The 23,563-nt window shown below is 48.4% G+C and overlaps 1 protein-coding gene across 1 annotated transcript in view; it reads right to left on the minus strand.

The window, feature by feature from the left end:
* The window catches only part of LOC144259202 (alpha-2-macroglobulin-like), a 57,784-nt gene that overhangs the window by 15,836 nt on the left and 18,385 nt on the right, over positions 1 to 23,563 (minus strand). Inside the window, exons 7-25 of the mRNA XM_077807387.1 lie at positions 22,517 to 22,601; positions 21,357 to 21,480; positions 20,272 to 20,386; positions 19,982 to 20,091; positions 19,345 to 19,506; positions 18,732 to 18,959; positions 18,288 to 18,351; positions 17,165 to 17,307; positions 16,535 to 16,684; positions 15,175 to 15,345; positions 14,110 to 14,206; positions 12,457 to 12,577; positions 11,545 to 11,773; positions 10,252 to 10,378; positions 9,456 to 9,577; positions 4,417 to 4,468; positions 3,733 to 3,816; positions 2,860 to 3,036; positions 370 to 454 (exon numbers count right to left, since the gene is read on the minus strand). Coding sequence (XP_077663513.1) covers positions 370 to 454; positions 2,860 to 3,036; positions 3,733 to 3,816; positions 4,417 to 4,468; positions 9,456 to 9,577; positions 10,252 to 10,378; positions 11,545 to 11,773; positions 12,457 to 12,577; positions 14,110 to 14,206; positions 15,175 to 15,345; positions 16,535 to 16,684; positions 17,165 to 17,307; positions 18,288 to 18,351; positions 18,732 to 18,959; positions 19,345 to 19,506; positions 19,982 to 20,091; positions 20,272 to 20,386; positions 21,357 to 21,480; positions 22,517 to 22,601 — 2,446 coding nt within the window. The remainder of the gene's footprint in view (positions 1 to 369; positions 455 to 2,859; positions 3,037 to 3,732; positions 3,817 to 4,416; positions 4,469 to 9,455; positions 9,578 to 10,251; positions 10,379 to 11,544; positions 11,774 to 12,456; positions 12,578 to 14,109; positions 14,207 to 15,174; positions 15,346 to 16,534; positions 16,685 to 17,164; positions 17,308 to 18,287; positions 18,352 to 18,731; positions 18,960 to 19,344; positions 19,507 to 19,981; positions 20,092 to 20,271; positions 20,387 to 21,356; positions 21,481 to 22,516; positions 22,602 to 23,563) is intronic.

A 23,563-nucleotide genomic window follows, 5' to 3' on the forward strand; every position in this document is an offset into this window, starting at 1 on the left:
CCCTATAGCCCCTGGTACAGAAAGTGAGTGGCTGGAGTGTGCAGTGTTCTGGATACACCTAGCTCATGTATGGTCCTCAAGGGATTGTGACCAACTGGAGCAAGTTAGAACAGCCCCGAGGCTGCTCTGAGCTGAGCAGGGAATGAGGAGGCTGTAAATGGTTATTAATCCAAAATCAAAGGCCTCTACCATATGAACTAAAGAAGATCTCCCTTCCCTACCACCTCTCATAGTTGCCTTATCCCACATCATCAGCTCTAGAGCTCCTCCCCTTTCCTCCACACCTTCATGATCAGCACCTGTTAACAGTGGGCAAGCTCCAGGTTATAACAAAAGGAGGGAAAGAATTCAGCAACACTGAAATCTTACCAGGTGTTCCCTGATTGCCCATAACGTGGCCCAAATGTGCTGTAGGAGCCATCCAAGTGTTTGTACTTCAGCTGTGTCTGGTAACCTGAAAGGGAGAATGAAGTTGTGTTTTACTGCAATAAAGTCCAGCTGTAGACGTCAGCCAGGAAAAGAGAATTTTCAGCCCTGTCTACACACAAACATTCTGCTTGAATTATACCAGTAGTGTTAAAATGCTGCAAATACTCCACTGTGGATATAGTTACGATAGTATAAAAATGCTAATACCAGTACAGCTTGTTCCCAGATCGGAAAGGGGTAGAACTGCATCCACACTACGGGTTGTACTGATTAAATTATTTTGGTAAAATATTACCTCCTAACTGAAATAGTTACACTGGAACAAAGCTGGGTTTAGATCAAGTCTGAGACCCAGAAGCAGCTCCGATGTAGAGTACACAAGCCAGGCAGGCCTCCCATTCCTAAAAATAGCCTCAGTCTCTCAGCAGAGAGGCCTTGGTCTTCTATTAGGTGTTAAATGAAAGTACAGGGAACAGGGTTATGATGTGCATCTACTAACCACCAGGTTCAAGGATCCCTTTGCAGCACCTAAAATAAATGGGAAGACTGTCTCTGAAAGATTGCTGAACCTCATTAAAAACAGGGTGGAGCAGAAATGGAGAATGAGGAATAATCAAAGGTGTGACCCAAAGTGGGGCTGTTGTGAAAAGTGACTATGTGGAAAGGGCCCCTGGTCACTCAGCAGCTCTGCCCTGCATGTGTTCAGAGTCATGGCTACTGGCTTTACTGGCAAAGGTCATGTTCACATTAGGAATAAAGGAGCATTACCAACATTGCTAGCTAACACGTGTTTAAATCCTAACACAGACAAGGTACATGTAGTTTCACACATTAGCTGGTCAAGTTAACCTAAGCGAGGAGCCTAGAGTTTACCTTGATCAACATGTATTAAAACTACAAGTCAGCTAAATGTGTTACAAATAGACAAATCTCCACTAGTGAAAACAAGGCTTAAACCCACGTGTCATAAACATACAGCAAAGGGCAGCATAAAATCCCTCCTTTACCTGTAAAGGGTCAAGAAGCTCAGCTAACCTGGTTGGCACCTGATCAAAAGGACCATTAAGGGGAGAAGATACTTTCAATTCTAAGGGGGAAGGTTTTTGTTTTGGGCTTTTGTTGTTCTCTTCGGAGACAAAGAGAGAGATCAAGCAAGTAATCCAGCTCCTACTGAACAATACTTCCAAAATTACAGAAACTGTAAGTAATAGCAAGGAAATGCGTTAGAGTATCTTTTGTTTTAGCTTGTGAATTTTCTCTATGCTAAGAGGAAGGTTTCTTCCTGTTTTTTTATAACTTAAAAGTTTTGCCTAGAGGGGAATCCTCTGTGTTTTAAATCTTATTACCCTGTAAAATTATTTTCCATCCTGATTTTACAGAGGCATTTCTTTTACTTTTTCTCCTTATAATAAAAATTCTGTTTTTAAGAATCTGTCCTAAAAACCCAAGGGTCTGGTCTGTGCTCACCTTGTTTATGCTCAAGCCTTCCCAGGAAAGGGAGTGAAGGGACTTGGGGGGACATTTTGGGGAAACAGGAAGTCCAAGTGGTCCTTTTCCTAAATCTTTTTCTAACTCACTTGGTGGTGGCAGTGATACCGATCCAAGGACGGGAAGAATTTGTGCCTTGGGGAAGTTTTTAACCTAAGCTGGTAGAGATAAGCTTAGGGGGTCTTTCATGCAGGTCCCCACATCTGTACCCTAGAGTTCAGAGTGGGGAGGGAACCCTGACACCAGGTTTTGCTCCATTTACTGCTGCCAGAGCTGCAGAACCAACCCAGCTCTTCTTCTCTGCCTTGCACGTCCTCAGCAGAAATGCACCCAGTGCACCCTGTGCAGTTCACCCAGTGCAGTGCAGCACCCAGGCTGTGTCATTCAGTCATTCATCCACTTGGACCCATCTTCTCCCATCGAGCACTTCCAGAGAGTAGAGTTCTCTACATTCCTAGATGTCACCCTAGATCTAAGCATGCTACTGTGCTATGGCACCCCCTGTTGGGAAGTGATCTATTGTAACACCAACCATTAAAGGAGTAACTACTCAGCGTAGCTCCTGGGAAAGGGAACCGCTTTCCTCTGGTGCGTGGGGGGGTGGGGGGGTGTCAGAGGCCCTGGTTCAAAGGTGTGTGATGAGGGGTCAGTTGTGACAGTGCTGCCAATACACTGGTGGCTAGGAAAGGCTTATAGGCCACCTGGGAAGCCGAGTCTGGTTTGCTGGGGTAAGAGTGAATTACCACTGGGCTACACACTGGGGAGCAATGGGATGACAGGGCTGAGAAGGTTCAAGTGGGCTCCGCCCGAGAGACAGGTGGTCCCCTCAGTCCATCCATCCTTCCCAGTGGAAGCATTATCTGAGCAAGGCGGACACAAAAAGCTCCCAGCACGACCTTGGAAGGGAGTAAGTGAAGAAATAAAAGCCCCGTCCCTCCTCACCGCTGACTAAGTATCCGACAGCCTTGGATTTGGTCTCCTCGCTCAGCTGCCCTGTCTTATTCAGATAGTCCAGGACGTAGATGTTGGGGGCAAACAGGACCATGTTCTGCTCCCCGCAGCCGAAGGGCATTTGGAGAAGCTGCTGCAGGTTCTGCATGGCTGTGCCCAGGATATCGCCTGGGGATGGAGACACAGGGAGTCAGTGTGGCCCAGCCGCCTGCCTGCGGAGGCAGAGTGCACCGCAGAGCAAGGATGCTAATGTGAGACGTCCGTAACAGGCTTGTGAGATCACAGGCAATAGGAGGGAAAGAGAGACACACACACAACCCAGAGAAAGGAGGAGACAGAGAAATATGCTCTGAGAGAGAAGGGACACATGAAAGGCAAAGTGAAGGGCACCTTAGAGACTAACCAATTTATTTGAGCATGAGCTTTCGTGAGCTACAGCTCACTTCATCGGAAGTGATCATCATCCGATGAAGTGAGCTGTAGCTCATGAAAGCTCATGCTCAAATAAATTGGTTAGTCTCTAAGGTGCCACAAGTACTCCTTTTCTTTTTGCGAAGACAGACGAACACGGCTGTTACTCTGAAAAGTGAAGGGTGTGCTGCTGGAAGGACAGATGGGAGCACTAGGCTGGATGAATAGCTAGAGACGTGGGCCCAGAGGCAGAGGTGGGGGGAAGGAGAGAGAAAAAGGGGTGAAGTGCTAGCAAGAGACTACAGCAGTGGGCAGCTGGGGGATAAGTGGAGGGACTGTGATGGGTGCACAAAGGGGTGAGGAGTGGAACGGGTAGAGAGACCAGAACCATCAGGAAGGGGGAGAGAACGGCAGCAGCACCCCCAGCTGGGCTCCTCGGACTGCCTCACTTACCCAGCACTGAGAAATAGGCTCTGGCCGAGCCCTGCACCACGTTCTCTGGGAGCTTCAGGGGCATTAGCTGCGGCACTGTTTTTCCTGGGGAAAAGTGACATAGATGGGCTTGTAGTAAAATCCCCCCCTGTGTAGCAGTGAGCAGACCCCAGCACAGGAGCTAGGACACTGCCCCTGCTGCTGTCTTTCCCCTGGCACCGCACAGGGGCTCCCTGCCTTTAGCAGCTCCATTCCTCCATAGCTTTATAGTGAACCCATCTCCAACTCCCCTCTCAGGAGTCGATCCCCTCTCCCGCCACCCCAGCCCTCCACATAGAGCGAGGTGTCACCACCTGGCGAGACACAGGAACTGTAGTCTCCAGCTCTTTCTCTGGCACCTTCCAGTTTGTAATTTCACTCCATGGAATCACAGAGTGAGAGAAGGGGAAAGCCCCATTAAATCCCATCTAGCCCGTCTTCCCAGCACCCGGGTCAGGAACGTTCCCTAAGACCTACGCTTCCAGCCCTTCCCTTGGGTACCATTCTAGACCTTCAGTGTTAGGAAATGTTTCCTCGTTATCCAGCTGGAGGTGTCCCACTTTCTTCAGTCCCATATTACTGCTTCTTGTTAGCTCTTCCCCTCGGACACCCGGGGTTTCCACCCTTCCCTTTGCAGAAGCAGGTCAGGAGGGGTAGGGCTCTTACCAGCTGCACAGAGCAGGAAGTTGTAGGTCGTTTCCTTCTCAAGCCCTTCAGGCTTTCGGTTGGGGAGGAAAAGGGAAGGGGAAGAAAAATCAGAAAGGTGAGAACCTGCAGAAATATTGAGCACCTGGTTTCAGAAACATCTGAGCAGGGGTGATGGAGAGAGATGGGGAGGAGGAAAAAGAAAGAAAGAAAGAAAGAAAGAAAGAAAAGGAAGTGAATCAGAGAAAGAGGGAGACTTGCAAATTCTCATGTAACAATAATTCTCATAAAGCCAGCAGATAATAGTTGGAAATCAGCTACTAAGAAGTTATTACCTCCTCACTCCCAAGGGGAGGATATTGCAGTGATCTACCATGATTAGATGCTGTTAGCACACTGTAATTAGTTGCTGTTAGCACACTGTAAAACATGGGCTTTGCTTGTGATACAGAGAGAACTTCCAGCTTTACACCAGGTGCTGGTGCTGATAATATGCTGTGATGCTAATGAAGTGAGGTAGGGGCTCAATCCTGCCAAGTGTTTAACTTTAAGCCTGTTTGAGATCAATGGGACAACTCATGTGCCTAAAGTAAAGCAAGCTTTGCTGAGTCAGGGCCAAAGCGCTCAGTGCCCTGAAATGACATATTGTAATGACTGCAGGGCCACCTAGAAATTCACCATTACACACTGTGGCCGATTAGTCCTGTAGGGCTACAGTAGGGATAGAACTCAGCTCCTCTTGCTCCAAAGGCCCAGACCCCCATGGCTTGAGCGAAGGAAGAAGCCCTGTTATTTATTGAGATGACGAGAACAGTTTTGACTAAAACTCATGAACTAAATGTTGTGAAAAAAAAGAGGGTTTAATCAAAACAATTTTTGGTTTTGGAACACACCCCTCCCCCGCAAATTTTTATTCTGAGACTAGTCGGTTTTCCCCCTTTTTATAACTGTTTTCCAACTTTTGCAAGGTGGAAAACAGTAGCCAAGTGTGAAAAGGGGCTTTTCCTCTCTTTCAAAAAACCTTTCCCTCTCTTTCTTCAGTCGAAAAAGGTTAAAACTTTTTAAAAGTGTGTGTGTGTGTGTGTGTGTATGGCAGGGGGAAGGGGGAGAATCCAAAAGTTGAACACCCCCCCCACACACACACACTAAAACAACATTTGAGGTTAATATGAACATTTTTGTTTTGTTTCAAAATGTCTTTTCAAAATTAATCTCAGTGACAAATCTGCTGTTGAGTTTCACAGGAAATTCAAATGCAGTGATCAAATATTTTTTAGATTTTTTTTTTTCTGGTGAAAGATTCACTGGGGAAAAGAATCCTGTTTTTCAACCAGCTCTAACTTTTTGTTAGCCTAGCAAACGCAGATGAGCATTTCTGATTCCATCAGGTAGAGGGCAGTGGTGCTCTAGTCAGTTCTTTAAAATAATAGGGCAAGACTGTAGAATCTCAGGGTTGGAAGGGATCTAGTCGAACCCCCTGCTCAAAGCAGGGCCAATCCCCAATTTTTACCCCAGATCCCTAAATGGCCCCCTCAAGGGTTGAACTCACAACCCTGGGTTTAGCAGGCCAATGCACCAACCACTGAGCTATTCCTCCCCCCAGTACACTCCCTAAAGTTGCTACTAGTCTCCTATTATTTTAAGCCCAATTTTCATCTCCTTCATAATTCTGAGAAAAATAATCTGTGTTTACAGAACTGTCAGATCAGCCCAAGATAAAGTTGGACATTTCCACTAATGTGACGGAAGCAAAGTGAATACTTCTTCAGCTGAAGCCATTTAGAAATCACTTATGTCAAATTTTTTTGTGAAGTGTTTCACAGTTCTTTGTGTCCCTATGTATTGAAAAAGGAGCCAAGTTAGAATTCAGATTTCACTTGGCACATAGGATAACTTTAAAGCAAAAGCCAAAACAGATTCACTGTAACAGGACAGAATCATAGAAATGTAGGGCTAGACGGGACCTTGAGAGGTCATCTAATCCACCCCCCTCAGAACGTGGCAGAGCCAAGTACACCTAGACTATCCTGGACAGGTGTTTGTCCAAACTGTTCTTAAACCTGCAATAATGGGGAATCCGCAGCCTTCCTAGGTAACCTGTGCCAGAGCTTATCTACCCTTACAGTTAGAAAGTTATTCCTGGTATCACACCTCTCTTGACAATCTCTTCTTGTTTTACCCTTGGTGGACATGGAGAACAACTGATCACCATTCCCTTTGTAGCACATATTTGAAGACTGTTATCTTGTACTCCCCTCAGCCATCTCTTCTCTAGACTAAATATGCCCAATTCTTTCAACCTTTCCTCATACGTCAGGTTTTTTTATTTTTGTTGCTCTCCTTTGGACTCTCTCCAATTTACTCATGTCTTTCCTAAAGCGTGGCACCCAGAACTGGCAACAGGACTCATTCCTACCTTGAAGCTTACAGAGTTGTTTTTTCTGGGTTGATACAATAATGTGAATTGTATCTTACTGAAAAAGGTGGGATCCATTTCTGTAACTCAGAGAGGAGCTGCAGTATTAGATCATGTGTTACAGCTTACATCAAACAATTTAAAAATGATTAGTGCTTTCCTATAATGGAGAGAGGAGTGGCTACCTTCTATCACGTGATATTGCTCTGATCAGACTATGTAACAAATTATCACTACTTCCCTATTACATAGAATAGCTGTGGAGGTTTATATTATGAATTATTATTTAAAAAATGGGAAAAGCCAGGGGTTCCTCATTACAAAATACTGAAAGAGACAAATTTATAGAAAACTATACAAAAAAAAATTGGCTCACATTACCTTGAGATTTTTTTTAAAATTATGAAGCTAAATGATTTAAAATAAATAATGATAATTCACAAATAATTCAAAAATGTTCTAAATGCAGTCACTCTCCCATATTCCACTACACTGGTCACATACAGCACAAGATTTGTTACAGGTCCTGGAAGTGTCCTATTTGGGGATGGGCTGGCAGGGTTTACAAGAAAAGAAGTAAATTTTTGGAAAAGCTTTTCTTCTCTGTAAAATGAAGATTCAGGTTAACCAAAACATTTCTCATATTTGTGCTGCATTCACCAAATTGTTTCAATGAAAAAAATCAAAACATTTTATTTGGACATTTTCGAAATAAAATGTTTTGATTTTTCAATTCAAAATTGCTTTTTTCATTTTAATTTTAGTTCAACACTATTTTTTTTAAAATGGTAAAAAAGATTGAAAAAGAAAGAGCATTTCATGTCAGGTCAAATCAAACATTTTGTTGGACTTCAAACTACATTTTTTGACTGTTTCGGTTCACCAAAAAACCCTGAAACATTTCTATTTGGGTTGGCCCAAAACGATTCTTTTTTTGATTTTTCAGTTGGCCAGCAAACCAAAAAATCAGTTATTCGCACAGCTCAATTTACAAGGACCACGGTCCACATTCACAGCTGGTGTAAATCCGCAGAGCTGCATTGAATTGAATGGAGCTATGCCAATCTACACTGCTGAGGGCTTGATCCCATGACTTGTTATAGACAAAACCGAAAAGTCATGGTTTCTGTCCCAAAAGACATGGCTGTGGCAAACGTATCACCTTTGCTCATTATTTCAGTCACACGGTGCAACAAGGTACCAGTATTTTCCTGTAAGAAGTGATGCAGTATTACAGTTTATATTGGCCAATGTAGTGACTTATCGCTGCTTCCCTTTACAGCATTAGACAGTGTGTGATCATATGAAGTCATCAAGGTTTCTGTAAGCGGGGGAATAGTCCCGCTCTTGTGGGGAACTTTCCTGGCTTCTGCACTACCCCGGTGAAGTGGGCTAGCAAAAGAATCTGAGTCCTCGCTCCCATTTCCTTTACCCAGTGGCCTCCCTGCCCTTGAGGACTCCCCTTCCACTCTTCTGTCTGGCAGAGTCCTCGTAACCCCAACAAGGCTGGGCCCAGGATTCCTGGGGGGCTCGACCCCCAACCCTGCTGTGGTCACCTAGGACAGGGGCTAGGGTGTCCCCACTCCGGGGTACTCTCTCTGCACTGGGCACTTCTCTGACCCACTGACCATTACATACATGTTAAAGCAAATCCAAGTTATTTAATCAACAATTAATTTTAAAAAGAATAAGGGAAAATGGGAAAGGTGAAAGGAAACACATCAACCCGCTCTGTGGCAGGGAACATCACAAACAGTGTCTCTGGAATGTCAGGACAGTTCACAGTCTGTTCCTTGTAAGTCCCAGGCCTTCTTCTCAGGCCCTGGTTGTGCTGCAGGGATGCTGTGGTTTGGACACTTGCTCTGGTGGTGGCCACACACTCTCAGGCTCTAAGTGGTAGGACCCTTCTTCCCAGTGTCGCCCCCGCCCTGTCGGGGTTACGATCCAAGCCTGGCCTGCAGAGCCCCTTGGCTGAGGCGTCTCCCTGTGCTGGGCCTGCTGCCCAGGGTCCCCCTCGCTCTCCCCAGCTGCTCACTGCACCCAGCTCCGGACTGCTCCAGCCCCAGCAGCACCACTCGGTCTCTGCACTGCTGCTGCCTCCAGCTCCCTGGGCTGCTTCTTTGGCCCCTCTGCCTCTGGTTGCTGCAGCTCTGCTCCCAGGGCAAGTCTGCTCTCTCTGGGCTGTGCCTCTGGCTTTGGGGCTGCAGCTCTGCTCCCAGGACAGGGTCTGCTCTCTCTGGATCTAGCACAGCTCAGCTTGGACCCCTGCTTTCTCCTTAGCTTGGCCCCACTCTGTCTGACCCAGGCAAATCCAGCTCACACGGAGGATGGGACCTCCCTGGCCTCCTGACTCTTTGATTAGCCTGCTCACCCTGTCATTCAGGCTGACCTGGAGCACTGGCCTCTCTCCATTGTACCTGGAGGCTGTCAGTATCAGGGTCCTGATTCCCCATCGACCCTTCCCCCTTTTAGTACTGGGAGCTAGCCAACCAAAACACCCCCACTGAATGTTAGTAAGGGGGCAACAGTCCCCTTACATTTCCCAATAAAACCAAGAAGACCTGCAGCATTATATCAGTTGTCACTACACAGCAGTAAGTTATCATGGCTTCTCTATTCCACAGGGACTAAACAGCCCACCTACCTCCACTAACAGCTGTTTGATCACCGTGTCCCTCCGCCCTTTGTCCAGGGACTCCACTACCTCGTTCCCGCAGGGCAGATCTGTCTTCAGGGCCTCAGCGCTCACTGAGAAATTCACAGTACCTGGAACAAAGAAGGATAAGTGTTCTGCCAGGCACTGCAGCTACAGGGGTGTCAGAGTCATTCGCTTGATGTTGTGCTTTGCAGCACCACGGATTACATGGAAACCTCTCTAAAGAGGGCAGAGCTCAAGTCACATGTAGTTAGCACTATAGCACAGCTCTGCAGAAGCCTTAGTTCCAACCCCTCGGCTCCAACAGCTACGCTGAATGGGGCTGGGCAAGATGGAGAGGAGGGGAGTGCAGGGGCAGGCCTTCAGATTCTGACACTCAGACCCCTGCATGGTGTCAGAGCCATCATCTTTCTTTTCCAGAAATTTCAGACCCAACCAGTCTGTCAGTCCAGGTATTTATATGGCCCTCATCGCAGTCGTGTACTGCACCTCCCATACATGGATGAATGTATTATTCCAATTTTACAGATGGGGAAACTGAGGCACCGGGACATTGACTTTCCCAAGCGCTGGGCACTGAGTCTAGGTCTCCTGAGTCCAGTCAGGTGCCTCAGCCATAAGGCCAGCCTTCCTCCTTTCACAGCAGATCAGTCCCTTCCAGAGAGGTTGGAAACGCCAGAAATCTTATCCAGAAATTTCGGTGCCATTTGGTCCCTTTCAAAGAGGTTTTGGACCCATCCATTAGTCCCTGATTCTGAGATTTTGAAGTTGCCAGGTCCCTTACCCAGAGATTTTGGGGTCACAGCCCAAGACACTGTTTTCCGTCCGTTCACACAGAGACAATAAGATTCTTCTTCCTTCTCCACAGGGGTAGCCCGGAAGTCATTAGATGAAACCAGTGAGATGCTGACCTGTCCATTGTACAGAAAGGTGCCATCAGGCAGGGAGAGAGAAGGGTTCAAGGGGGTTGTGGGTAAATGGAGATGAGACAAGGCAGGGGAGGAGAGGGGGCAGGGAGTTTGGGGGCCACAGGGATTTGGTGGGGCAGGGATTGAGGTGGGGAAAGCTGAGGGGTACCGTGGTTTGGGGAGGTGCAGGAGACTGAGGAGGGGCAGAGAGTTGGGCGCATGGCTCTGAAGAAACAGGAGATTGCAGGGCCTGAGGGACTCAGGACCAGTTGTGGGAATAAAGACAAAATGGTGACCTCAAATTTACCACCTTGGCATGAGTCTGAGACCCCTCTGATGTCTTGTTAGGGGAGGAGGTGAAGTGCTGGCTGTGGGGGGCGGGGGGCTATCTGGGAGTAGCTGAGAGAGAACAGAATTGGGGACCATCAGTGAGCGTAGCGAAGGGCAGGAAAGGGATGGGGAAGAGGATGAGAGTGCCTTGGGGGCTCTTAACACCATAGAGCTTGTTCCCGCTTCACTTTATCTAGAATGAAACCCATTTAAATAAAAGCTGAGTGAAAAGTCACCACAATTTTGCAGGGACTCCCTTCCTGAGTCCCCTCCAGACCCTTGTGCTGGAGCAGGAATACACCGCAGGCCAGTGGGGCTAGAGAGTCAGTGCCGTTTCCATGGATGCAACAGGCCAGTGAGTTTCCCAGCAGCTGTAGTGCAGCTGGGGGGCTTGTGTGGCATGAGGCTAAAGGCCAAGCACATAATGGATGGTGTCCATTCCAGGAAGCCGGGAGTCTCCGCTAGAGTAAGGGGTGATGCACAGTGTGTGGTCACCCCAGGTACCTTGCTTGCCATGGGGTCATGAGATAGGCACAGGAGGTCTAAGGTCAGGTGCCTTCACCCACACAGGAAGTTGGTCTCAGGTATATCTGCAGCTCGCAAACCTTTGTCAGCCGAACAGATTCCTTCTTTCCTAATGCCCACTCTGTACCCCAGTAGTAACACACACCTAGGAGCCAATCAGATTCCTCCTTTCCATCACCCATTTCTTACCACTGTAATAAGACAATTTGCTAGAGGCCAATCAGCTGCCTCCCCTGGATGGGAAACCATGTTGCAACTGGCCCATGTGGTCTCCTCCCTGCCCCCTGCTGAGGAAAGCTGCAAATGTCCCTTACTCTGATGCAGCGGGTCAGGTAGTTGAAGACAGTGGCCTTTAGTGTGAAGGCCTCGCCGCGCACTACAGAGTAGGGCAGAGTGAGCTCCACGAAGAAGGGCTGGAAGGCTCTGAGGGACACGGTCGGGGACAGGCCAAAGCCAGTATCACTTGAAGTGCAGAACGCATTGGCTTTCCATTCTGTGATGGTGTCGGGGATGGTCACAGCCAAATCAGCACTTCCGTCAGACCTGGTGACCAAACAAGGAGATGGGGGGAGCTTTCCTACCTTTGCGGGAAACAACCGTGCCCCGCACAGCATCCTGAATGAACCCCCACCCCCCATTTGTAACTGCAGGGTCCTTTGGGAGCACTGGGGTGTGCATGCTGGTTGGTTATTGTAGGCTCACTGCAGAGCACTTCCTCCCATCCCATCCTACATCCAGCTCCACAGAAGAATCATTCAAGTAACAAAACAAGGGGTGGGGTTCCATGGTGAACAGAAAATCCCTCAGACACACGGCTATAGAAAAGGATGAGATGCATAGCTAATAGTGACTTCTGCACCAGAGCTGGGACCAAAAAGAAATTACACCTCCCTCCGACACACACACACACTTCCCAGGCAGGTCACCTCGTGCTGGATCACTTAACAGGGGATTGTCCATTGTGATCCACACAATTAATTGTCTCCCAGTTACTGAGAGGAGAAGGAGTGGCTGTGGTGTTTTAGTAGAACTAGTTAACTTACTTCCTGCCTTTCCTCTACCTGCCTATCCATCCCTCATGCTTGTCTCTCTCTAGTCTATCTACAACAGGTACTGCATCTATGACAGAAGGATATAAGCACATCTCATGGTGTCTGAGCAACTTCTTCTGAGTGTCTGTGTAATCCAGTTGACCCCATTCACCACATCCCATAAACATCACTTACTTCACTGGAACTAAATCCCAAATCCACGTCTCAGGGAAATACTTCCGGATGGTCTCCACTGGGCCATGATCGATGATGTAATCCAAAAGGGATGAAGACATCCGCGCAGATGTAAGAGCTTCTTTCAGACATTAGGGGTACAGGGTATGGCGAGGGCAGAGAGGACATAATATGTTAGACCTTATTCTAAACCATGGCATTTTGTTTCCAGTTAGTGATAGGCTTGATCCTAAACTCTAGATCTAATAACCCTTCCTCACAAACTTCAGCCATGTTCAGACCCAAACTTAGACTATCTCTGCTTGCAACCAGTCATTCTTTTCCCCACCCCACTCTCCCAGCGTCATCATCTTTTTAGACCTCTTTCAAAGCCCCTGAAAAAATATCTGTATTGCCCGATTGTGATATCAAACTGTCTGCTTTCTAAAGACTTCAGCACCCCTTACAGGGGCGGGATGGATGGACATATTTATTCCCACACCTCCAATCCCAGAGTGTATGGGAAGCCCAGCTGTAATGACTGTGTTGAAGCAGCCCCTAAAGCCCTGCCTATATCCATATCAATGTGGAATTATCCTGTGGAACTCACTGCCCCAAGACATTATAGATGCAGTAGCGGAGTCAGAGTCACAGGAAAAAAATTGTATCTGTATATGACGAAGAGTAGCAGCAACACTAGTGACACCAGCTAGGATTCAAATGATCACGGGTATCAGTTCTCGTGCATCAGGAAACAAGCTGATAAGAAGCCCATAGGCCAGGAAGAAATTTACCCCACAGTACTGCACCGTGAGGTGTATTACCAAGGTTTTCCACCTTACTCTGAGGCAGCCACCATTGACCACTGTCTGAAGAGGGATCCTGCACTAAAAAGACGACAGTGTTGATCCAATATGGTCAGGAGGCAGGACATGCCATATATAGACCAGTAGTCTGATGTTCTACAGTAGGAACAGGGACATTGGATTAGAGGGTCAGTGATCTGATCTGGTTACTTTTCATTTCCACTGGTATAACTGAGAGCATAATTAACATGAATATTTAGCCATCTAATCTCAGAGCTCTTCACAAGGCTGTGTAAGTATAATTAATCCCCTTTTACAGATAGGAATATTAAGGCACAAAGAATTGAAATGATTCACCCAAGTTCAAGTTGATGGGAGAGCTAAGAATGGAGTACAGATTTCCTGATTCCCAGTCCTAAACTCTCCCCATGGGTTCACACTCCCTCCCCATTGAACCTGGCTCTCTTTCTGCATAGTTTTTTCTCTAGCACTTGCTGAAAGGTGAAAACAAGGGAGTGGAAATTATCCTGTTCCAGGTTGAGAGAGCTGTAACCAAATTCAACAAGATTTAGCAGCCAGTTTGTGCCAGTGCAGCACATCTACATTTTGGCGGGGGGGGGTGCAAGGTGCCACTGCATCAGTGTAGTTACAACAGTGCACATTTCCTTAGCTGGTGAGCAAGCAGGTGGAAATGGACCAGATTCCTATTTCAGGCCTGACTTTCTTGGATTTTGGCCAGCATAGCTGAGAACAGAGTCTGTTCCTAGTGGTCTAGTTTCCATGCAGAGGAGAGGGTGAAAGGGAGGGGAGCAGGAAAAGCACCTAACAGGGGGGTATCAGCAGGGCAAAACAAAGCAGGCTCATTTACCAGCAACACCATATGCTTCAGGTGCACCGTACATTCTCTCTATGCAGAGTTTGGGCTTATGGACCTTGGTGCTGGTGAAGACTTTTAAACCCATCTCCTGTAAAAAGATAACCCAGACAGGCATGTGGTAAAGTAAACCATAAGTCGGGAGATAAATGTGCCATCTGGACTAGACCGGGATGTGACGGGCTTATCACAGTGCAGGGATGGGTCATTGCAAGAGCAGATACTAAGGCCTGAGGGGTCAATGCCTGTGTGGCTGGTGGGAAGCCAAGGGCAAGGTCTATGTCAGTGAAAGGTGCCGGACCAGCGGCTGGAGACGGACGTCCTGTGTGTCCTCAGAGCAGGTTCATCAGAGGCATCAGCCATGCAAGCTTCCGCCATGCACTCAGCCCCTGCCGGCTTGCCTCAGCCCTGCCCTGGAGGGAGATCAGCCTCTCTGGCCCAGTCCATCCCCTGCCTCTCTGCTGAGATGCCTAACAAGTCATTGTCAGATGTGCTGGGGATTGGGTGATTTGGGAGTGAGTCCCACTGGCAACAAACCTGAGATCCTGCAGGACACCAAACCCTCACCAGCTGGGGCTGGGTAATTACCCTGGGTGCTGGCTCAGAGCAGCTCTCTGCACATGTGTGTATGTGCGTGCGTGTGTGGATAAAATGGGGACTGGCACTTCACAGAGACCTACGTAGACAGGAGAGAGAGCGTGTGGGACAGGATCTCTTTGACAAAATGGCTGCAGAGGCTGAGTCGCTCATTTCTGCGCTCTATTTCTTTGCCCCAGCTATTAGGACGTCTCCTTGTCATGTTTAAATTAGTGATGGGAAACCTCTAGAGTTCAGTGGTTGAGAGAGGCATTCAGTCCTCAATGCTGGGGGATTCCCATCTGGGGTTTTCTGGGCCAGGTTTAATTATTACCTTGAATGAGCTAGCTAACAAGCACCCAACTAAGTGTGCTCAGACAGCACCTATGGGATATGACAGGAGTTTGCTCCGCCAAGAACACGGTGGGGAAATCTTCTGAACTAACAGTGATTTCACACACTAAAGGGAGACGTGGCCCTCACCTTGAGAACGTTGTAGGCATCCCCTTCACCGTCAGGAGAAATGGGTCCGTAGATGAATCCATTTAAAATGACGTTCTTGAGTGTCACACAAGGGTTATCGTCTTCTTCCTCCAAATGGTGCTCCCGGTAATTATAACCCCTGATCTCCTTCACCGGGAGCAAATCATACACCTGCGGGTATGACATGTCTCGATGTCAGTGACCACAGGCCCAATAATAATAAACCAGCGTGTGCCACCCTAGTGATCACAGACAACTTTAAGCTAACACATCTGTGCATGCAATCCCAGTGACCAAGGGTGATCCTACAATAACAAAACCCTACAGTAACAGAGCAGAATGTCTGACTCCACGGCTCAGCACTGACTTTTCAATAATCATAGGATCATAGAATATCAGGGTTGGAAGGGACCTCAAGAGGTCATCTAATCCAACCCCCTGCTCAAAGCAGGACCAATCCCCAACTAAATCATCCCAGCCAGAGCTTTGTCAAGCCTGACCTTAAAAACTTCGAAGGAAGGAGATTCCACCAGCTCCCTAGGTAACGCATTCCAGTGTTTCACCACTCTCCTAGTGAAAAAGTTTTTCCTAATATCCAGCCTAAACCTCCCCCACTGCAACTTGAGACCATTACTCCTTGTTCTATCATCTGCTACCGCTGAGAACAGTCTAGATCCATCCTCTTTGGAACCCCCTTTCAGGTAGTTGAAAACAGCTATCAAATCCCCCTCATTCTTCTCTTCCACAGTCTAAACAATCCCAGTTCCCTCAGCGTCCCCTCATAAGTCATGTGTTCCAGTCTCCTAATAATTTTTGTTGCCCTCTGCTGGACGTTTTCCAATTTTTCCACATCCTTCTTGTAGTGTGGGGCCCAAAACTGGACATAGTACTCCAGATGAGGCCTCACCAATGTCGAATAGAGGAGAACGATCACGTCCCTCCATCTGCTGGCAATGCCCCTACTTATACAGCCCAAAACGCCATTGGCCTTCTTGGCAACAAGGGCACACTGTTGACTCAGATCCAGCTTCTTGTCCACTGTAACCCCTAGGTCCTTTTCTGCAGAATAATAATAACCCAGTGTGTGCTGACCAGTACTCACCAGCGGCCCTCCAGTAATAAATCAGTATGTGTGGTTGTGTCCTCACAAGCGGCCCCAGAACTATAAATCACTGGGTGCAGCAACAGTTTTCAATAGCGCCCTACATAGATCAAGCAGTGGGCGCAGACCTTGTGCTGACTTGGGACCCTACAATAACAGGCAGACTGCTCTGCCCTAGCTCCCACGAGTGATTCTCTGCACTTTCCAGACAAGATCATCTCTTGTGCCTGTTCATCACCAGGCCAGGCTGGCACTTACAGAGCTGGGTGAGAGCTCAGCTTCAGGCTTCATGAGGAGGACGCTCTTGTCCACAGCACGGATGGCGCACAGGGAGCCCGGGGAGGCTTCGACCTGAAGGTGAGTGTTGGAGGCGGGGAGGCCCTCAGCCAGTGAGAAATGCAAGTCAACCTGCAACCCCAGGAAAGGTGTTAGAGGAGCTACTTCTCCAGATACCTTCACATGCTGCCCCACAGCTCTGCCAATGCCCATCAGTCCTGCCCTACAACCCCCCTGCTATTCCAGCCCTGAGCTCCCCCCACAGCCTTGCCAATGCCCCTCTGTCCTGCCCTGCAGCCCCCCTGCTATTACAATGCTGGGGTCCCACACAGCTCTGCCAAAGCCCCTCAGCCCTGACCAGTGCAATTCAAACATGATCAGCAGTGCCCCCTATATGTCAGTTCTGTTTCTACCCTCCATAATTCTGCCTATGCAAATTAGTCCTGATGTGCACTCTTCTCTCATATTCAATTGCTGATCTATGGTCAGTGCCTGATGGGTCATGAAGCCATTGAACATTTCCTGAGTCTCCCCTGAAATTTGCCATTCCAGGTTCCACAGGTGGGCCATTGTCCATGGGGTGAATGCGAGTTATAGAAACCGGATGCTCACCTTATTGGCAAAGCAGTTTTCAATCTTGAAATCTTCGGAATTGGCGATAACTTCCCCGCTGGGTAAAGTGGTGTATACGAGTACCCGGGCCAGGGGGGCAATATCAGGCCTCACGGGGAGCCTCAGCTCAAATACTTGGATAACTGGGAAACAGAGATGGGGGTGGCTAAGCTATTGAGAAGCAGCTCCAGGGCCACACATTTCCTTAGGCTCCCTCATGATGGCTGCAATATCAGCCACCCTGAAAAATGCGCTACCCAAGGGTAAGAGTTCTGGCACATAGTTGAGGCTTTTGACTCTTACTGCAGACACTTGGTGTGAGATATTCAGGTGAGATGGGTTTGGTGGATCTCAGCATGTCCTCTAAATTCATGTCAGCTAGAGTCTAGCACTGTCCTCCATCAGTGCAGGATGCCCCTGCCCATGCAATAATGAAGGCGAGGAAAGAAGTGCGTGTTGTACAATGGCTCTGTGCGGAGGGTTGTGCGCACAGGGCTGCAGAGGGGGTGGGATTCCACACTCCTGCTCCTCAAGGTGGAATTTGCCCAGCCAGCCTGAATCAGTCAAACTGGGAATCCCTTGAGACTGCCATTAATGAAATGAAATCGGTCAGGGGAACTGTGTGTGTGTCAAAGGGAGAGAGAGACCATGACTAGTGAGACAAGGAGGAGAGAGAGAAAGTGAAGAGGAGAGAAGGGTGCTGTTCTCGTCACCTCCTTCAGACACAGCAGGTCAGTCTCCCAGGACAGACAGAGAAAGGCGTGGGGAGAGCTCACAATGAGAATGGGCCGAAATTTTTCAGATGATTTTTTGTTGTTGAAAAATGTAGACTTGAATAAACCAAAAAACATTTTACAAATTTGTGTGAAATTCACCAAATGGTTTTGTTCAGAAAAAAAATTGGCAACAAATCAGAAAGTTTTGTTTCGACATTTCCTCAATGAATGGTTCCATTTTTCAATTCAAAACAACTCCTCATTTACAATTTCCCTTCAATTCTATTTAAAAAAGATGAAAGCAGCTCAAAAGTGAAATGGTTCAGCTGCTCCCAAACAATTGTTTTTTGAGGTTTCTGGTTTGGCCAGCAAACCGCGAAATCAGTTATTCACACAGCTCTACTCACGTTCTCCATCCCGCACAGGATGCGCCTCGGTGCTTGCCCTCACAATGCCTCCCTTGGCCATCACCTGCCAGGAAGAAGAAACCCACCTGTTACAGAGGTCCTGGTGGGAGGTGCGGGATACTCACGGGGGAATGCTGGGGGTGGGGGGGTGTCTATACCGATGCCTTCCTGTGGGGAAGGAGCAGAAAATCCCGCAGAGCCATACAGAGCGTCCCAGACCCAGACTGGAGTTTACTGGGACCTCGACCAAGTCAGAAATTCTCTCTCCCAGCAGAAACCATCCACTCGCCGGCCAATTCTGCATTTCCTTCACTGGCTTTTACATGTAAATGTCAAGGTCAAGTGAACCTGGCCTCGCGGCAGTTTGGTGGCCTGGGACATATATGGGTGTCTGGCCTCCAGTGCTGTGTCATGTGTACGGAAGTAGAGGTCATGAGGGCTTACCAAATAGTAAAAGACGATTTCCTTCTGCTCCCCCACGGCCTCTGGCTTCAGGATGTAGTGCACCCGGACCACCACATTGGATCCACAGCTTAAAGTCTGAGACATGGGCTCAATTTTGAGAAAGCTCTTACTCAGGGAGTAAAAGCGTGTTGCTCTGTGAACGACGTTACCATACACAGGGGTGACCCAGTCTGTGTCATAACAGTTCAGTTCAGATTTATGGTTTGCCTGATAAAGAAGAACATTTTTATATCAGATCAAAAAGTGAGTAACAAGTCTACTAGCATTTCAGAAGGAAAAAGTGGGTAATTTTAAAAACATGTTCTTGGCAGATTTTTCAGTGCACAGTGCATTGATCTGCATTTTCCATGCTCGTGTGGCGAGAGAGAGATGGAGAATCAGAGGGAGAGCGACAGTGTGTGTGAAAGACACAGAGAACAAGGGACAGAGAGAAAGAGAGCAAGACAGAGAGGAGGAGACTGAAATTCCCAGCCAACAAACTCTTTGTTTTATCTCCCGATGGGCAGAGAGATCAGTAAACCCACGGACATCTCCTCTGGAGCTCAGCCAGTGACACCTCCCATCCCCTAGCTCCCTGGATTCAGCTACTCACGGTGATGTGAATGGAGGTGTCTGTGAAGTTGACAGTGTCTATGGAAAACCAGATTCGGCCCTCTTCATTTGTTGTGTAGTTGGCTTTGTATTTGTTTCCCCTTATGGAAATCCGGATTGTTTCATTGGTGATTGGAGCATCGGTCCCGTCCACCAGCTTCACCTAAAGGAACAAATCCAATCTCCGCTGCTTATACCAGGCAGGGAAAGCAGTCCCCACAGTCCTAATGACACTTTGCCCACATTATTCCCCTGAGGCAGCTCCAGAGGGTGTTTCCTACAGAGCTGACCACGGGGCAGGTATATGTGAACATGCTGGGTGAGTCTGAACCACCTGAGGAGGTGGCTTGTCCTCCGAGAGTGTGTGATTGGGAACATGGGAAGGACTGTGCCAGCCACACCAATGGGCCTTCTCCTCTGTATCCCGTCTCTGACAGCACCAGGGGGTCAGAGGAAGGTGCTGCAATTCCCACTAATGGCAAGGATACCACAGCATGTGTAGAGGCAGAGGGAGATGGCTCCTGTTCCCGTGGTTTGTGATCGTCCCACATTTTCCCTTTTCCATTTGCACGTTTTCATTCTCCACAGACAAGCACACTCGTGTCAGGTAATTTCCTGGGCTCTCAGAGGTTCCCTACCTGCCCAGAGAAGGGGATCCCTGGTATGTAATGAGAGTCCACCTGCTCAAAGCTGATTTTGCTCATGGTGCCTGTGATCTCACTGGAGCCTGTCCCAGTTAACTCCACCCCTGCAAAAAAACACGGCAAAGAGGGGTTTGAACTAATGCACTGACCTGCAGCTCCTCTAGATGCTCCAATGCTGCCCCCCACGTTGTCCAGCTCTGCCAGTGCCCTTCAGTGCTGGCTTGCAACACCCACTGCTATCGCAGTGCGGCCCCACAGCTCCACCAGGTCAGCATGATGCATACCTGTACCCTCTTCCGTGATCTTGCCTTGCACCTCAATTTTCATCTCATAACCCTTTCGCTTGAGCTGGAATATTTTAGTCTTCACCACATTGGAGACACAGCCTCGAACGTCCGCCTGAGCCAAAGCCCAAAGAGGAAATTACCATGGAAATCCCTGTACAATTCAGGTCTGTGTGGAACAGGAACAGAGACCCCAGTACCCAAGACATTTGCCTGCTGCTTAGTTTGCCTTAATCCCATCCTCTTACTGGCTTGATCCGGCCTGACTCCCTCTCTTCCCTTCTTCCTCAACAAACCAATCAAGGCGTCTCTCATCTCAGTGACTTATCCAATATGCAGCCCTCTCTGATGCATTTCACCACAAATTCTCCTAGTTACAAGCCTGGTTCCCTGATTGTTCAGATCACACCCCCTAGAACTGCAACTTCCCATCAGTGTGATAAATCTCCTTGTGTCTTTTATCCACCCTTGGAATCCTCTCTCGTTCTCTATGCACAATCTTGCTCTCTTCTTCCTTCTCTTGTTCTTGCTCTCATTCTTCTCCTCCTCCTATCTCTGTCTAACCTACTTCTATTTTCTCTCTCTTACTTTCTTCTCCTTCATAGTCTCCCTCTCTCTCTTTATTGCTCTACCCCTATTCTCTCTACCTCCTTGCCCTGTCTCTCTCTTTCTTCTTCCTCTTGAGTTCTCTCTCTCTCCCAGATCTTAAAGTTCCCTCTTGCTTTCTCCTCTGCTCTGCTCCCCTCCCCATCTCAATCCCATTCACAGACACAAAAACCTCTCAGGGTCTTTTCTTTCCCAGTTAGAAGAAACATCCATCCAGGGGTGAATCCTGACCTGACAGATGTCAATGGGAGTTTTGCCATTGAGTTCAATGGGGCCAGGATTTCACCCGAGGGGTTTTTCTTCATAATTTATATCCCCCAGCCCTGGCCTCACCTCCTAACCAATACCTCCCTCCTGTGAGACAGAGCCCAACCCAGAACACAGAATCCCAGCTGAGGTCTAACAATCCCCTTTGACAGACACAGATCACCCTCCTCAAGACAGTCACCTCCTGCCTATGGGATGGGCCTTGGACTTACTTGTCTGGTGAATTCCTCACACACAGCCTCCGCCTCTCTTCCATAGCAGTGTGACCTGGACTGGGAGAATCTCCGGCACACACGGACATTCACCAGGCCGGGGACAGGGGTCCCATAGGTGTATCTGTAACCAGAGAGGTGTTAAAGAGACACAAGGTGCTTAGACTGGGAGACAGTCAGGCAGAAGAGGCCTTTTGGGGCCCTTTACACCATTACCCCTGAGGACTCTGTTGCTGGTTTCCTAATGTCTATTCTCCAGAGCTTCATCTAGTCCTGTTTTCCAATGACTCAGGTGACGGGGTTCCAGCCATTTCCCGGGGGAGATTATTCCATTACCCAGCAGGCCTCCCCATTAGGAAATGTTGCCCGATAGTCAGGCTCTTCTGCCCCTTAAATCAGTTGTGTTTCCCTTCTCCCAGCTCCCTCCCATTTGGCCACACCTTTCTGGTACGGAAGAGCCCAGACTTGCAGACAGTATTCCAGGTGCAGTCTCCTCAGAGCTGTGGGGCCCAGAGCTGAACACTGTCTTCCAGGTGGGGTCGCACTTTAAGGCTGTATAAAGAGGGATTATCATCTCCCGTCAACGCTACACGACACCTCTGGAGCACTGTTTTCAGCTCCGGACACCTCTTTACCCAAAAGCCATTGACAAATTGGAGGGAGTTCAGAGAAGAGCAAGAAATACGAGCAGGGAGCTGGAGGGAGGGATTTATGAGGAGGGAAGGAAGAGTTAAATCTGGCAAGTCTGGTTACGGGATGTCTAAGAAGGGACGTAATTTCTACCTACAAGTGTCTGAAGGAGGCATCACCAAGGGGGGCCGGGATAATTTACGGAGGCACTTGGGGGTCTGATTAGGAAGGATGGAATGATGTCAAGAAAGGGGAAATTTGGGTTGAATAATGGAGAAAACCTTTCTGAGAGGGAGCTATACGGGGCTGAGACATCGTTTCCCGGGGCAGGGGAGGAGCCCCATTGCTTGGGATGTTTAAAACTTGGGCTAGATGCAGACTAGACAGTAGGGAACAATCCTGCCCAGAGCCCTTGGGGATGGAGAGAAAGTGACCCAAGGGGCCTTCTCCAGCTCTGGTTTCTGGGGGTAGCAGCAGGAAGGCAACGGTGGATGAGCACAAAAAACGGTGACTCAAACCCTGAAACTCACAGACCACAGACGGCCACTTTCAGCTCCTCATCCTGGATGGTGATTTTCTTGGGCAGCTTTACAGATACCTCGTACTTGGGCAGCACTGAGGGAGAGAGACAGGCCAGACATTGAGCAGAGCAGAGGGAACACGTGTATATCACTGTCACTACCCCATTGAGTGACAGACACAGCCTCTCCCCCTCCCCCCCGCAACGCATGGTGCCAGATCCTCAGCCTGCTATAAATCACCACAGCTCCATGCCCCTCAGTGCAGCTGAGTCAGTTTACACCAGCTGAGGATCTGGCCAGGGACTGTGGAACTGAAGAGAAAGACACCGTAACCCCTGCTCCCCTCCCCTTCGCTCTCCTTGCCCAACCCTGCCCGCCGGGCTGTCGTTGCTTCATAGACTGTATTCCAAACTATGCAACGCAAGTGATACCTAGTGAGGGCCCGACTCCCCAGTGCACCATCATCACTCATCAGATTTAAAGGGCCACATTCACTGTGTGCTCTGGCTCTTGTGCTGCTCCGGTGAAGCAAAGCAGCCATAAGCCCGCTTACTTTGCATCTCTGCTGGAGTGGTACAAAGCAGACGGACTGCACCAGTGAATGTGACCCTGAAAGTTCAGCCATTTTAAACTTATCCCTGCATGAAAAGAGTTGGATAAAAGCTGTTTCATAACACGGTAAAAGCAAATATTGTTTCCTGCTGGCTGAGTTCACAGACTGCATTCCCCTTCTGGCTGGGCACTTCAATGTCAAGTTTCAGCCCCAAAGTGAATTTTCTCAGGAGTTCTGAACTAACTGAATGAGGGGGTAATAATGGAAGAGAGACACTGACTGGGGGTGTGTGGAGGGGAGTGGAGAGCAAACTCCATAAAACAATGGTTCTCAAACTTTTGTACTGATGACCCTTCACATAGCAAACCTCTGAGTGCGACCCCCCCCCCTTATAAATTAAAAACCCTTTGAAATATATTTAACACCATTATAAATGCTGGAGGCAAAGTGGGGTTTGGGGTGGAGGCTGACAGCTTGCGACCCCCCATGTAATAACCTTGTAA

Source organism: Eretmochelys imbricata, chromosome 1 (assembly GCF_965152235.1).
Source record: "Eretmochelys imbricata isolate rEreImb1 chromosome 1, rEreImb1.hap1, whole genome shotgun sequence".
In the NCBI taxonomy this organism is placed as follows: domain Eukaryota; kingdom Metazoa; phylum Chordata; order Testudines; family Cheloniidae; genus Eretmochelys; species Eretmochelys imbricata.